We start from the raw sequence: 17,222 nt of genomic DNA on the forward strand, positions 1-17,222 counted from the left end.
AGGCCATCCAACCAAGCAGAAGAAATAGATGAACTTTTTGCTAATCAGTTAACCAATGTATGTAGGAAATAGTAAGGGGACTTTTAACTACCCTGACATGTAACTGGGACACAAACTCTGCAACAAGTGGGAGATCAAACAGATTCCTGACCCACCTAGCTGACAACCTCATCACCCAAAAGGTAGAGGTGGTAACTAGAGAGGCAGCTATATGGAACTTTATTCTTACCAACAGCAAAATAAGTGATAGGGGGAATTGAAGTTGCAGGAACGTTAGGGGAGAGTGATCATATCATATTAGAATTCAATATAAAACAGACACAAGCAACAGAACATAATCAAACCAGTGTCTTAGACTATAAAAGAGCTGATTTTAACAGAGAGAGCTTGGGAAGGTTTCCTTGGATGAAAATCTTAAAGGGAAATCAACTCAAGAAGCTTGGGAAACTCTGAAAAATACAATTATAAAAGCCCACTCCAGTTCAATACCAGTAAAAAAGAAAAACAAGAAAAAACCAACATGGTTGCATAAAGAACTGTCAGACCAACTGAGAAAAAAGGGGTAAGTACAAAAAAATGGAAAGAGTGATTCATTTAACAAATGTGTCAAGAAAGGTCCTAGAATGGGGCAAAATTCATTTAACAAATGTCTCACTTAGAAACAGAAATTTTTGGCTTAACTGTGCTCAAAAGTCAAGGATTACCTGTACTTTTAACTGAGCTAGCCACATAATCATTACTATTTCAAATAGCTTCCACTAACTTTCAGTGTATTTCCAAGATGATTTCAAGTGTACTTAACACCATTATTATAATTAACAAAAATAACTTTGTCTGTAGACTTGTCAGACTTGAATAATGTTAGATGCTACTTGAAGAATTGCTAAGTAGTCTAGTAGCACTTTAAGTGTCAACTTTTACATTTTATTTCAATGTAACATCAAGCCTCTACACCTCCTTACTCATATAGAATTAACAGTTATAAGACTATGCATATCGACAATTGGTTGCTTTTTGTTATGAGTCTACCACCATTAATGACCTTCTTTAAAGACTAAAACTATAAAGTCTTAATACAAATTATGTCTATATACTTAAAGACAAAGAATACGTTAGAGAAACATAGCTGGTTGTTCTCATATATTATTACAGTATATGGCTACCACAAACAAATGTGACATAATTTAATTTTACAAATATTTACTGTTGAAGAAAAATGTTTAAATATTGGGTAAATAGTGTCACAGTCTAGTTAAATTATGCCAGGCTGTCTGAAGAATATTTATCTGGATTTTTAAGAAGAACTAAATTGTGTTATTCTGTAGTCCCGGGGAATCATTCAAAGATTGTCCTTGCCAACAAATATTGTAGATTTTGGGGTGAAATGTATTAAATATTTATTCAATTATTTTCCCAACATTTATATTTACAAAGCCTTGGAGGTCCATAGTAGAGGAAGGCTTGATTCTGCATGAATCCTTGCATCTGCTTATCTCCCTTTATAACTCTGCATACAAGACAATGCACTTGTAGATAGGTCCTAATTTGATTTCATTCCCAGGATACTAAGTACTAACTAATACTTTACGAATGTTGTTTTTACCAATAATATTAACTTATTGTGTGGCATGTTTCATGTAAAAAATTCACCAAGAATCATCTCAGTTTACATGCTACCTGAAAGCATAAACTGCTGAGAAACGGCTATTTTTCTCAATCATGTGGTACTTCATAGGAAGAAAGATGAACTAGAAATTGCAAACCAAATGATATTCTAGCTTTTATCTTTATATTTTTTTCTTTTAGTTTAACAAATATCCATCTATGACAATGGAAGTATTATAGAATTCAAAATCAGAATTGATTATAAAACATCAAAAAGTATTTCTGCTGAAAAGAGATTCTAGTGTACTAAAGTAAATGATGACTCTAAAATGTTTCACAAAGACTGCATATTTTCATTCTTATAAACTTGACATAAATATCATCAATTAAATACTATTACTATTTGTTATTTTTAGATGAAATGTAATACATAATTCCTTTTCTTTAAGAGCAATGTAATATCTTACACTGGTTAGTCAGGCCAAGCTGTCTGAGGAACACTTATCTAGGCCTTTAAGAAGGATTAAACTGTGTTTTACATTATTCACAAGATTACATAGGAAATGCTGGGTTAGTTATTAACAATAATTTCCTGTCTAATGATTAGACAGATATGCAAAGCATTCTGAACATGAATCTTCAATACATGGAACAGTAGTTTTGGGCATCAGGATCTATGTATGTACTAGAAGGAACTGTTACAGAGAAACAGTGGGAAATTAGCAGAGTGATTTAAGGACAGACAAAGAAAAGTGTGAGAAATTTTAGAAAGGACTGGAGAAGTGGTTGAATATGATCTGCTTAAAAAGGGACACTGACAATAGTACCGTATTTTCCGGCGTATAAGACGACTGGGTGTATAAGACGACCCCCAACTTTTGAGATGATTTTCATGGGTTAAAGTCTTATATGCCGGAAAATACGGGTAAGTAGGAAGTCAGAGCTGCTTCTCAATTAGGTGAAGGTTTATCAAGAGCTTTTGGCCTCGAGATCAGCTTTGCTCTGCCTTGCCTAAACCTCGTCTCCTCTTGCCTTGGCACCCCCTTCTACTTCAGCCACATGCGCTGGCTGTTTCGGCCAGGAGTGACGAGCATTGTGGCCCAACACTTCGGGAAGGCACCAGGTCTGAAAGAAGGCGGTTCTTTCCGTAGGTTAGTTAATGAACAGGGTGGCAGAGGGTGGGGGTGGTGAAAGAAATGGGCTCAGCCCTGTGCCGCAGGTTTGAGATTCACACACCCCTCCCCAAGGCCGCCTTCTACTTCAGGGCGGAGAGGCGACCCCGGGTTGCTGAAGCCCCAGCGCCAGCTTTCCACTGCGGTCTGCCTGTCGCAATTCCCGAGCTGCGCCTTCCCGGGCGGGTGTTGCTGTAGGTCTGGCCACGGCACCACGCCCTGAAGTCAAACTCCCAGGGTCAGGTGAAGCTCAGCTCCGCGCGAACATGACAGGTCGGCCTCCGCCTGGCTTCCCACGCTCCCTTGAGCTCTCGTGCTCGCCGAGCACCAGTGGCTCGGCATGCGCTTGACTCCCGCTCCCTTCCAAAAAAAGGGGGGGTCTGCTGCCCTAGGACGCTGGTAAGCTGGAGCCTCAGCCTCGGTTGGGCTGGTCAGTTTATTTATGAGGAGGCCGTCTTTTGCCATTCTCGAGCGCTGAATTTGTCCGTTTCCACTAACGTCTCTGCTCCCGAGGATTTACTATTTTCCGGCATATAAGGCGACTGGGCGTATAAGACGACCCTCGACTTTTGAGAAGATTTTCATGCGTTAAAAAGTCATCTTATACGCCGAAAATACGGTAACTCTGATATGAGGAAGAAAAGCACGAAGGAGGTTAGAAAGAGGTAAGAGTGATGTAATCCTAATCATTCCATAAGACACTTCCGGTTATTGTTTTTTTAATCTGAAACCTGAAATAAATTGTGTGAGCTACTTAGAGCCATGTACGTAAGATGGGCAACTATATAAATTGAATAAAGGAAGGAAGGAAGGAAGGAAGGAAGGAAGGAAGGAAGGAAGGAAGGAAGGAAGGAAGGAAGGAAGGAAGATCTAGGTTTTGACTCTGCCAAAAAGTAATTCGCCTGAAATGGTTCAGCTGAATTTCCAAAACAACTCGTTTCCGATTTCATGTACATTCATACATGGAAAGTTGATAACTGAAATGAGTATTTTAATGTAGGAAACAAGATGATTCAGAGGACTGAATTTACAAAGTAAATTAATAAAATATCATGAGCTTAAATAAATATACTAAATCAACTCTACATTTTGTTCTAATTTTAAGATCAGATCTAACAAAACCAATAATCTCTGAAACATACTGTAGAACCTATACAACCCCAAAATATACTTTATTCATACAATTGGAAAAATCTAATGAAGAAATGCCTAGAGCTGAAACTGAGATTCCATTTTCAAATATACTCTTATAGATTTGAAAAAAAGTAAATTGCTGAGCGACCAGAAAATATCAGCCTGTAGTCAGAAATATGCAATAGTTCAGCAAATTTAATGGTAGCCCTCTATGTGTCATGTAAAGGATTCAAATACAAAATGGTTAGTAAAGATTTCAGCATGGCTAAGTTTCTTGAAAAAAGAAATGGGTTAAATGCTATAGTTTTTAAAGGAAGTATTTCAATAAAATATTATGATTTCTAAAGAAGCAACTAATAAACGGGGTGGGAGTGGAAGACAAAGAAAGTATTTTTCACTTATGCAATGGCACGTAACTAAAGGCATCCTGCCCAAGCAGGAAGAAACATAGCTTGCCTAAATACAGCTTTTCTAAAGTTTTCTGATTTACCCATTCTGCTAGAGTTCCCCAGTGGCCTATCCTGTTGGATCCTTTGATGTTTAGAGGTAAAAGGAAGTCAGGAAAGCCCTATTGTGTAAATATACTTTTCTTCCCAGATTTTAAAAAAGCCTAATTATTTATATTCCATCTAATTACACAAGGTTTTAAGAAATACGAAGAGCACACCGTCAAAGTTACCCTTTATTCCCTTAACCATCTGAATATGAAGCCAATGTAAATAATTAGGTTAGGATCAAATTTAATAAGAATCTTTTCCTTGTTAGTTCCTAATTAGTTTGGCCATGTATAAAAGGTGGAGGAAACTTGGAGAGCAATCAGCTTCTGCAAACAAGCATACAACTTATATACAACTAGACAGAATTCTCAGCAAGTCTCATTTAATATCATATCTAAATGCAGTTAACTTCAATGACAGCCGTAAACAAAGCATATTGCATTAGTCAGTTTAGATGCTACTAAAACATGGAGACAGGCATCATAGGCCACCATTATCCTCTCCCTCTCTCCCTCCAGCATGACAACAGCATTACCTGACACCATCAGTATACAAAACACATTTATTATTATACCCAAGAAAGAAGCAGCATTTGAAAAACTGAGGATGGCTATGTTTCAAAAGAACAGAACTGAATGAAAAATTTGCAGATATAGAAAAAAAGTTTGTGAAAGAAAGTAGTTTTAAAAATCTAAATATTATATGTTCAAAGGTTTGTACAGTGAAAACAAACAACTCTAACTGAAGTACTATAATGAACAATGCTGACACCTCATTCTACTTACCACCACGTGGTGGTTTATTCTTTGAGGTAAGGATCACAAAACCAAATCCTTCATTCTCCTTTCGTTGCAGTACTACATCATAAGCTTCTGGGAACCGTTTGTTGATTATCTCTTCTCGGTTAAGTCTAGGGGAGCCACTCTGGGAGATGAAAGGAACTTCAGATGTTATTTCTTCTTCTGGTTGTTTATCAGCTAGAAACACCATAAACAGAAACAAGTAAGCAAAAATGTTGATCTAAGCAAACATATATTATTGATAATCTGGATGTTCAGAGCACTCAAAATGTAAACTAATTTCAGAGATGTAACCCACAACACATATATTCAATTTTATTCAAAAGGAATTAACAAAGATATGCTATGTTAAGTTTAACAACAGAAATAACTTTTTTTTTCCAAACTGCGGCATACATTTTAACCCATTTTCAATGGAAGGATTACCAGCAGGTAATTTGAAAGCTAGTTACTAATCTGAGCACTCATTAAACATTTAGACAAAAATCCATAAAATATTCCTATTTAAAATATATATCATGATTTGTCTCCCTAGGGGGGTAAACAATTTTGCTGCAAATACGTCTCCTTATAATAAAAAAGTCTTTCATTTGTCCCCAAATGCTTTCATTGGAATTTTCATATTGTTGTATAAATCTGGGTACAGGTAGGCCTCCGCTTACAGCCATTTATTTAGTGACTGTTTGAAGTTACAAAAGCAGTGGGAAAAAGTGACCAAATTTAGACACTTGGCAACTGGCCTGTATTTATAATGGTTGCAGTGTCCCAGGGTCATGGGCTCAGCTTTTGTGACCTTTTAATAAGCAAAGTCAATCGGGAAACCAGATTCACTTAACAACCATGTTACTAAGTTAACAACCGCATGATTCACTTAACAAACTCTGGCAAGAAAGGTCGTAAAATAGGATAAAACTCACTTAACAACTGTCTTTCTTAGCAACTGACATTTTGGGCTCAATTGTGCTTGTAAGTAGAGGACTGCCACTATTTGAATGGTAGATATAGCAGACTAACATCCTGTCCCTTAAACCCTTGGAGCATTAAGTTTTTATTTTCCCTTTGCACAGCTGGTTGGAATGTGTATTACAGTGTTTTTGACAATTATCCCAGCTTCTCTGAGGCCACATTATTATCCTCACAGAGAAGGAATTGGAGGATGATGACAATTAGTCAGCCAGGCCAATATCCCACTACAGGGAGTCCTTGGTTAACGATCCCTTGTTCAGTGATTGTTTAAAATTATGACAGAAGGAATGACCACACAGATCCTCTTAATATCTCAATTACTGGATAATAATAAAGAAATGACTCATATTTACAGTTTACACAGTGTCTAAGAACTTACCCCATAGTGGAAACCGTTTTTAAAATATAAGCTGTGGTTTACAGGGCTGTAGCAAGCCAGCCCAGTAAACCACAGACCAGTTATATCAATCCTGAACCAAGTGAAAGCGATGTGCAGTAACTATTTAAACATGGGCATGTTTGCTTTTATGGAAATTTTTGAGCTGGTGATCCATATTTAATTCAATGTGATCAATTTTATATATGGATTATTTTTTGTGGCAAATTTATGTTTCTCTTCTATTATAATAGTTCAAGGCAGCTTATAAAAATAATATTAAGACTATTAATAGAAACAGAAAGCAGAATTTATATTTAAAATCATATCCGAATGTGCAAAATGGTTCATACATGAATTATCCCATGATGAAAATAGCTGTTTGTGTCTGAACTGAAATATATACATTTGGACTGCTATAGAACAAAATGATGCCATTTTGCTATGGATAGACATTGAAATTTAAAGTATTCTGGGCAAAAAGTGTTTTGGTGGGAGGAGGAAGAATGTGAAAAAATCAAGGACACGCATAGTTTTAGGACCTGAGGAGAGGGAGAGGAGGGAGAGAAAAGAAGATACTAAGTGGACAGGTTGGCAGGCCAGCCAGTGGGACATCTTGAGCTTGCACATCTGAGGAATAGCAAGAAGGAAGAGAAATGAAGACAATAGGAATATTGGCCAAGAAAGATGTATTGCCTCTGAGAAAAAAAACCAAACAGGATGACATTGTTACCCAACCTTACCCTTTGTGACATATAGGCATTTAGGATTTCTTCAGGTTTTGTTTTGGCCAAAACTAAGAATTAAAAATTTTGGATTTTGTTTCTTACAAACCATTACAAACTGAGTTAGTGCAGCAAGATCTCCATAATATAATACCTTGGTTTCAGGTTTAAGACAATTTTCTGTTTCAGGCACTCTTCTAATAAAAGGGCACCATATTAAAAATGTACAACAGATATTATGGCAGTGATAGTCCTATGAGCCCCTTGCAACTAAACTACCATTATAAACTACAAAAAACTATAAGCATCTATCATCTATCTATCTATCTATCTATCTATCTATCTATCTATCTATCTATCTATCTATCTATCTATCTATCTAGAGAGTGTGTTTTGAGCACCTCGTCGGCCCAAATATGGGCAAAATCTTTTGCCTGTATCAGCCCAAACTAGGGCCATCCACAGGCAGCAAGTCGCAACTGCGACAATAAATGTATGTATGTATGTATGCATGCATGCATGCATGTTACATTTGTAACCTTCACTGCAGCTTCTGACAAGCAAAGTCAGTAGAGAAGTCATCAATGCTAGATCCAGGATAACCTCAAGATTGGAAACTTGATCGCTAAGGAGAACTGCAACCATATACAGAACAGGTGTATGTTCCCAATCCTAAAAGCGAACAATAAGAATAAATAATAATGCACATACTTTATGCCAGGGGTCCCTACCTGTGGGTCATGGCCCACTACTGGGCTGTGGCCACTTAAGTGGCTGGTTGGTACATGTGTGCACAGTCGCACTTGTGCGAGCGTCGTGGGTGTTTGCCCCACTTACATGAGTGTCACAGGTGTTTGTGGCACTACATGCAAGTGCTTGCATCTTGGGTGCTTGTGGTCCCACTCATGCACATGCATTAACACACACACCCCGACAAAACCATCCCTTCTTTCCCCCCTGCCCCCATTCCAGGCTGCCAATCCCAAAAGATTGGGGAACTCTGCTTTATGCCACTCTGTCACAAAACATCTCTTTTGAAACTTGTATAGTGCTACCTAGTGACAGATTTTATTTTCCTGGGCTCCAAGATCACTGCAGACGGGGACTGCAACCAAGAAATTAAAAGACGCTTGCTCCTGGAGAGGAAAGCCATGGCAAATCTAGACAGCACACTAAAAAGCAGAGACATCACCCTGCCAACAAGAGTGTGTATAGTCAAGGCTATGATCTTCCCAGTTGCAATGTATGGCTCTGAAAGTTGGACCATAAGAAAGGCTGAGCGCCAAAGAATTGAAGCCTTTGAACTATGGTGCTGGAGAAGACTCCTACAAGTCCCTTGGACTGCAAGGCGAACAAACCTGTCAGTCCTAGAGGAGATCAACCTTGACTGCTCTTTAGAAGGTCAGATCCTGAAGCTGAAACTCAAATACTTTGGCCACCTAATGAGAAGGAAGGTGGAATTGGGGTTATTTAAAATTTGGAAATTATAAATATCAAATGTTAAATATAAATATTAATGGGAAATTAAAAATTGGGAAAAATTAACCAGGACATTGTCTAAAAAGATTGAATGTTAAAACAACTAGGATATGTATAAACTAAAAATTATTGATAAATGTAAGAAAGTTATTTTTTATTTAATCGATATAATAAGTATTATATTAATTTAAATATAAGACAGTAAATTCCAAGGGGAAAAGAGAGGAAACATGTATGTTACTGAATTATTGACCAACTCAGCCGCCATGTTGCTTTTCAAATATTTAAATATAAAACTAGAAAATGTAAAACTAGAAAACCATTTAAAAAAATTTTTAAAAAGGAAAGAAATATGGAATTGCACATTTGCGTTAATCCGACCATGATACAAAGTAGTACCAAGTGCAACAGTATAGGCGTAATTAATAAGACATGCACATACCACCAAAGTAGATTTTCCTGCGAACAGTCAGCAGCACCTGTCCATTTCGTGCAGCACTTGTCATTAAATCCAGAACTTGCTTATGTGATTTCCCTTTCACTGGGATTCCATCAATGCATACAAGCTCATCAGCAGCACGGAGTCTACCATCTTTCTCTGCTGCTCCCAGAGGTATGATTGCGCCAATGTAGATCTAGAGCAATACGAGATAATTATAGACTCTAAGACAAAATAAGAAAAACAGATCTGACCTAGGTCTGAGTTGGCCAGAATCTCACATATCATTATGTTTAAAAATGAAGTATATGTATATACTTGTGATCAGTTGGAGCCTAAAGAGATCAGCTGGAGCCTAAACGGAAGATGGAGAAATAAAATTTCAGATAAATAAACATGCAATTCATAGATCAAAGTCTTAGACTTTACAAGAACCCGTGCACCAAAATTCAGTAAATTATTTCCAACTGTGATTTGTTTGTAAGCAAGTTACATCAGTAATTACAATATACTGTATAGATTGTCATTTGTTGAATTTAAAATGTGATAATGATCTATGAAAAAGCTGTCTCACCTGTCTTTTATTTTTATCATTAAAAAAATTAAAGGGAGCATAGTACAATCCAAAATACCAACCTTTAATATATTTATTTGCAGGAATACTTTGGAGTTTCACAAGTTCTTGTTAAGAAGTATACATGCGCTAGTATATGCTACGATATACAAGAATTTTGAGATTGCTAAATACTCACTATGGCAATTATATTAGGAACAAACTGATCTTCCATAGCAGCCATTTTGTGAGTGTGCCCATCAGATGTTCTTAAAACCCCAAACGTGCCTCTGCTTCAGAAACAACAAGGGTGTGGAATCTATAATCCACGAGGAGTCTCCTCAATCCTAGCCAATGTGAATAATTAATAGGAAAAGGAAGAGCTGTAGTTCAATATTCCAAATCTACATATTTGTCATCCTTGATTTGCAGGAATTTTTGTGCACATCCCTCATAAGCCACTACTGTTATTATGTAAAACTCTTGGAAAATATAGTGGATAAATTTAAATCAAACCACTCATTTTGCATTTTCAAAGTTTTATATTAGGTTTAGGTTTAGGTTTATTTGATTTCTATACCGCCCTTCTCCTGAGGGAATCAGGGCGGTTAACAGGGCATATATAAATAAATAATATTATACTGAAGAATGGTCATGTGGAATAATTGAGATTACTCCTAAGCTTTTCAGAGCAATCTTTCCCACTCTAGCATCTTACCACACATTGCAAAGCACTATTTGAGAGTTGGGTAACAGTCTGGAGCTGTACATGATGCAACCTTACGTGTTTCGGGAATAATTATTTAAATTCCTCTCATATTCATGCACACTGGAAAATGGTTTTGCTCATATATCAAGCTCTGTGGATACTGGTCATAATCTAGAAAACAGGCCAGCTACACAGATAGGCCTCACTTAATGATTACCTGATTTGGTAACTGTTCAAAGTTATGACTATGGTAAAAAACAAAAAGAAAACCAATCAGTTTTCGGAATTATGACCTTTGTAGCATTTTTGTGCTCTTATTTTCACTTACAGTTGCAAGAAAAAGTATGTGAACCCTTTGGGATTACATGGAGTTTTGCATGAATTGGCCATAAAATGTGCTCTAAAAGTCATGTAAGTCACAACAATAGAAAAACACAGACTGCTTAAAATAATACTACACAAACATTAGCTGTTGTCATGTTTTAATTGAACATAAGATGGAAACATTCACAGTGCAGGGTGGAAAAAGTATGTGAACCTTTGGACCTAATAACTGGTTGACCCTCCTTTGGCAGCAACAACCTCAACCAAACGTTTTCTGTAGTTGCAGATCAGACCTGCACAACAATCTGGAGTAATTTTGGACCACTCCTCTGCACAAAACTGTTTCAGTGTAGCAATATTCTTGGGATGTCTGGTGTGAATCGCTCTCTTAAGGTCATGCCACAGCATTTCAATCGGGTTGAGGTCAGGACTCTGACTGGGCCACTCCAGAAGGCGTATTCTGTTCTGTTGAAGCCATTGTTTTGTTGAATTACTTGTATGCTTTGGGTCATTGTCCTGTTGCATCACCCATCCTCTGTGGAGCTTCAGTTGGCGGACAGATGGTCATATGTTTTCCTGCAAAATGTCCTGATAAACTCTGGAATTCATTTTCCCATCAATGACAACAATCCATCCAGGCCCTGAGGCAGCAAAGCAACCCCAAACCATGATGCTCCCTCCACCATGTTTTACAGTGGGGATGGGGTTTTGATGTTGGTGTGCTGTGCCTTTTTTTCTCCACACATAGTGTTGTGTGTTTTTCCCAAACAACTCAATTTTGGTTTCATCTCTCCACAGTATATTTTGCCAGTAGTGCTGTAGAACATCCAGGTGCTCTTTTGCAAACTTCACACGTGCTGCAATTTTTTTTTGGACAGCAATGGCTTCCTCCGTGGTGTCCTCCCATGTACTCCATTCTTGTTTAATGTTTTCCTTATTGCAGATATGTCAATAAAATGTTAGCATGTGCCAGAGATTTCTGTAGGTCTTTAGCTGACACTCTAGGATTCTTCTTTACCTAATTAAGCATTATGCGCTGTGCTCTTGCAGTCATTTTTACAGGACGACCACGCCTAGGAGAGTAGCAACAGTGCTAAACTTTCTCCATTTGTAGACAGTCTGTCTTACCGTGGACACATGAACATCAAGGCTTTTCGAGATACTTTTGTAACCCTTTCCAGCTTCATGCAAGTCAACAATTCTTGATCGTAGGTCTTCTGAAAGCTCTTTTCTGCGAGGCATGGTTCACATCAGACAGTGCTTCTTGAGACCAGTAAACCCAAAACAGGTGTGTGTTTTTAAAGGGCAGGACAGCTGTCAGCAACACATCCAATATCATCACACTGATTGGAGTCAAGGTTGGCTCACTCCTGGCTCCAATTAGCTCTTGGAGAAGTCATTAGGCTAGGGGTTCACATACTTTTTCTACCCTGCACTGTGAATGTTTACATGTTATGTTCAATTAAAACATGACAACAGCTAATGTTTGTGTAGTATTATTTTAAGCAGACTGTGTTTTTCTATTGTTGTGACTTACATGATGTTTAGAGCGCATTTTATGGCCAACTCATGCAAAACTCCACGTAATCCCAAAGGGTTCACATACTTTTTCTTGCAACTGTACTTATTCATTCCATACAAAGATTTCCTCAAAGAGAAACATGCCTCCCATGGACCACACCTTCCTTTCCTTGATCTCCGTGTGCTCACACAAACCCTCACCCCCTTTCCCTTGGCCTCCCTGCATTTGCATAGACCCATGGCTTCCTTTCCTCAGTGTCCCTGTGCCCACACTGATCTGTGCCATCCTTCCCTCAAGCTTTCTGGTGCTAACATCGTATTGCAGCATTCCTCTCCCCCACACCACTCCTCTGTGGCACCCAAGCATCCTTACCTGGGACTCCCACTGCCTTCTGCTTAACAACCCGCATATCTTGGAGTTATAATGGCAAATGGAGCTGCCTCAATTGCCATCACTAGGTGATGCGGTCCTCATGCTTTAGGATCACTTTGACAATTGCAGGCCCAATAGCTGTTGTAACTCAAAGTCTAACTGTACTATCAACTACAACTGCAGTTGAAATGTTACTAGTAATACAGATTGGCAGTTTAAATTCTGCTATAGTACCTCACCATGCTGGGGGGTGTTCCCAGGAAGAATGAGCTAATGCCAAGAGTGTGTACACCAAGAGTAAGCATCCCCAGAAGGACATCCCAGCTGTCCAGTTAAAGCATATATTGGGCAACAGAAATATAGGTAGATATTAGAGGCACATTATCACTTTACTGACAATCTCAGTCATTATTACATACTGTGTGGGAGTAGACAATCTTAAAGCATTCTTATATTTTATAAAGAAAATAACAATGGATAGACAAGATAAAGAGACTGACAATATAATGCCAGAGAAGACTGGATGGCATTCAACATGCTATTGAGAAAGGAGAGGATCTCTTGGAGTATAAATAGTGTTTATGACGGAGCTAGTTTAAAGCCTTCAGAATATCTAGCTGTTAATGTTCCCATGCAGAAAAAAGAAAATTCTTTAGTTGCAAAGACAAAATTATAATGGCAACATGGAGCATTATCTGAAATGTCATCTGTAGAGTCAGGTTGTGGATACGGCAGTCTTTTCTGGAGAAGACCTATCTATGGTTTTTCTAAGAAAGACACTGACTTGATGGCCCATAAACAATCAATTCAAATATAAAGTAATAAATACTTGACTTACTGACTGATCTGGACCATCTCCTCCAAGAACTCGGAAACCAAACCCAGATTCTTGCTTTCGAAGGAAAACATCTAAATCCTTTGTGTTTGGAGCTAGTAAAAATGGACGGGAAAGATATGTGTTAACAAGGGAGAACTATGTTTGGCCATTTAAAAACAGTAAACACAAAAATTAAAACTAAATCATGTTATTCACTTAGAAGCAAATTACTTTCTAAAGATATTGTAAATAACATGGTTAACACACCTGCAGAATTAAATCATGAGTTAGAATGATTAACACTCCATCTGCAAAGCACAAACGTTTGACAAAATTCTGCCTGTTTGAACACGTAGGATTATTTAAATAAACAAGATCTTTTTTAGTCTTTATAGTAATTCAGTTCTAGAAGTTTCAAACTACCAACACATACTTTATTAGATCCATATAAAAATCAAACAAAATCTAATATAATGTTTGTACAGGTGATCCTTGACTTACAACCACAATTGGATCCTGATTGTCACCATAAGTTGATGCAGTCATAAGATGAGATGTCATGTGACCACAGTGATTTAGATGGCAATCTCAGAACTTTCCACTGTGGTCATTAATCAAGAATAGTGGGTCATTAAGCAAGTATTCATATTATTATTATTTTCCTTTCTTGTATTTCTTTTACTATTTCTTTTTTACATGCTCTTTTCTTCATTCTCCTTGGCCAGGGGTAGGCAACCTTGGCTCTTTTATGACTTGTGGACTTCAACTCCCAGAATTCCTGAGCCAGCTATTCTGGGAGTTGAAGTCCACGAGTCATAAAACAGCCAAGGTTGCCTACCCCTGTCCTTCGCAATGTATGTATCTTCATTAATATTATCTTTGTGTTTTGCTCCTTTTTTGTTATTAATTAAAAATCAATCAATAAAAATGAGTACCTATCCCAATCCAAGTCCTTCCAGGTTTGGTCTCTCCCAGCTTTGAGCCTCAGTAAAGTAAGTGCCCAGACCCACCTATCTCCCCCTCATCTCTGCTCTTTGGCTACCATGCACTCTACCTTGCAGGAAGGCAAACAGCCCCAGAACATCCCCATGTGACTTTGGGGCTGCTTGCCATTTCCTTAGCTCTCCCATCCCATGCAGCAAGTTAGCAAGCATTCATCTGCCCAGCTGCTTCTTTGCCCAGTTCCCCACACCAACCTTTCACCTTTTGTGCCTACTTGCTGCGGCTGAAACAGAAGCATCCCACTGCCATTGCTGCTTCCTTTTTGGATCTGTGACTGCCAGGCTACTCCAGTGTTCCAACTTCTCCGGGTTGCTTCACATGGTCCTCAGCTCACCGCAGCAATGTGATGCCAAGTGGCAGCCCCCATGAAGCCCCCAGCAAGCATTCAACCACCCAACTGCTTTCTCTCCCAGTTCACCATACTGATCTTTTGGACTCAGCCACCTTAGGTAAAGCAAAAGCAACTTTGCTACCTTTGCTGTCTCCTTTTTGGATCCAGCTTCTCTTCCAAATGTTTTCTACATGTGACTCTCTGAGCCTTTGAAACACTGTGCTTCGTAACACAATCCTGTCTTCGGAAAGCTACACTGTCTTCAAAATGCTTTCCAAAGACAACACAGCTTTCTGAAGACAGTGCAGCTTTATGAAAAAAATATTCAGAATGATAGAACAGCTTTACAAAGGCAACATACTTTTATGAAGACAGTGCAATACTGAAAGGCTCAGAGAACCACAGGCAGGAAATATGTGAAAAGAAGATAGCAAAGGCACAAGGCACTTCTGCTTCAGGTGCTGGGAACAAAAGGTGAAAGGTCACTATATACTGATTCCCATTAAAGTGTGTTCTCAAAAACAACAACAACTGGTACTTATTAATTTGACATATTCTGTCTTGCAAACTACATGGACCCTTAAAAAAGAATTTATTATTTTAGGTTCCTAGGTAGCACGGTATAGGTAGTTCCCATTTAGTCTCCACAATTGGGACTTACAGCTCTGTCATTAAGGAGTGATTACTAAGTACTAAATCATGTGACCACTCTCCCAGCCTTTGGAATGCTCATCTGATACTGGGATAATTAGGCAAGGGAATTAATGTTTGTATTTATAGTCACTCGAGATGAAGGGATTACAAGAGAGTAGGCAGGCACACACAATGGGGGCACACACATTTAAAGCAATGCAATGATGTTGGCAGTTCTAAGCTGCTTTGGGCTGGGAGCCATGACTGTGCTACACAAATAGCTTGGTATATTCCCTTGCTTACTCTTTTGTAATGTCTTCCTCTCAAATCTCTCTACTCGGTTGGGGGAAGAGGGAGAAAAATATCAAGTGATTTCTGTAGGCAATCTCCCCTGTGCCTGATCCATCTTCCCCCCCACACACATAGAGCAGAAAGACTGGAAAAAAAGGATTACAAAAGAGTAAGCAAGCACACAGTAGGGAAAGTGGGAGAACAATAGGTCAGGCACCAGACAACATGTACTGACTGTAATGGCAATCACATGACTGAGGGATAATACGAATATCGTAAATGCAGCATTAGGTATAAGGTCTTTTTTCAGGACTATTGGAATGTCAATTTTTGCTGGAAGAAGCAGCTGATAAGCGAGGACTACTTATACTAAATACTTTGCCCTACCTAAAAGAAATCTTGGGGGAGGGGGACTTAAAAAGCAAAAGAAAGCAAATTGTCTCATTTGCTTAGGGTCACATCCTAAGAAAAAAAGATTTCAGGGCAGTGAAGGAATAAACGTGAATGATTGGAGAAATAAATTCTAAGCTTGACACAATTTAAAAGACTATTTTCACTGAAAATATTTTATTGTCAGCTAGATCATTTCATCCCCTGAATACATCTACAATTTGACAATACATAGAAAATGTCCAACACTTTGAAGATGGTTTCAAAGCAATTGCTTTCATCACAATAGATTTCAGAAGCTTAAAGCAATGTTTACAGCTGAGAAATATGAATGCTGTGGATTAGTAAAATTAAAGCCACCTCTTTTAGGGATGATATTGACAATGCGGAAATCAGAAAGCTTTTCCTTAAAAAAAGAAAAATGAAACAAAACCCTGGAGCAGCAAGTAAGTCAAGTTTATGTACTTACGTTTATCTTCAAATAATATTTTAGATTTTAGATAAACCTCGGAAGGGTCGAGCTTTGGAGAAGATGACTTCACAGAAGTAGGTAGAAAAGGCATTGAATGTGGAAGAGGCTCACCAATGGCCTCTAAGCTTCCTGAATTTTCCTCTTTATTTATTTTCTGAAATAAATAAGATTAATATAAAATAAGTTGCAAAAGTGAATATTGTCTTAAACAAGTAAATAGAAAGATGCGCAAACCATTCTTCAATAAACACTTTGGGTTTTTTTAATGAGATTCGAACATCTCCTGAATTTCTCCTGAAATTTTCTAGTAGTGCAGCTTTCGTTTTCTTATATTCTTCTTTGAAACTTTAAGTATGAATAATTAACTCATCCAATCTAATAATAGGAACATTGTGGCAGAATATGATAAAATATATTTCAGAGAAGGTATCTCAATTTCACGTCATAAAGTCCCAAAAGATTTGTTTCCGAAAACGTAATTATACACGGATGAAGTCTTTCTATATACTATAAAAGGTAAAGGTTCCCCCACACATGCGTGCTAGTCGTTTCCGACTGTAGGGGCGGGTGCTCATCTCCGTTTCAAAGCCGAAGAGCCACGCTTGTCCAAGGA

The 17,222-nt window shown here is 38.1% G+C and overlaps 1 protein-coding gene across 3 annotated transcripts in view; it reads right to left on the reverse strand.

Moving 5' to 3' along the window:
• The window catches only part of MAGI3 (membrane associated guanylate kinase, WW and PDZ domain containing 3), a 117,419-nt gene that overhangs the window by 18,500 nt on the left and 81,697 nt on the right, over window positions 1–17,222 (reverse strand). For all 3 annotated transcript variants that reach the window (XM_083359734.1, XM_083359733.1, XM_083359735.1), the window contains 4 exons: window positions 16,607–16,763; window positions 13,512–13,603; window positions 9,197–9,389; window positions 5,194–5,385 (listed from right to left, as the gene is read on the reverse strand). In XM_083359734.1, the coding sequence (XP_083215860.1) occupies window positions 5,194–5,385; window positions 9,197–9,389; window positions 13,512–13,603; window positions 16,607–16,763 (634 nt within the window). The remainder of the gene's footprint in view (window positions 1–5,193; window positions 5,386–9,196; window positions 9,390–13,511; window positions 13,604–16,606; window positions 16,764–17,222) is intronic.

The sequence above is a fragment of the Vipera ursinii genome, assembly GCF_947247035.1.
Source record: "Vipera ursinii genome assembly, chromosome: 3".
NCBI lineage: Eukaryota > Metazoa > Chordata > Lepidosauria > Squamata > Viperidae > Vipera > Vipera ursinii.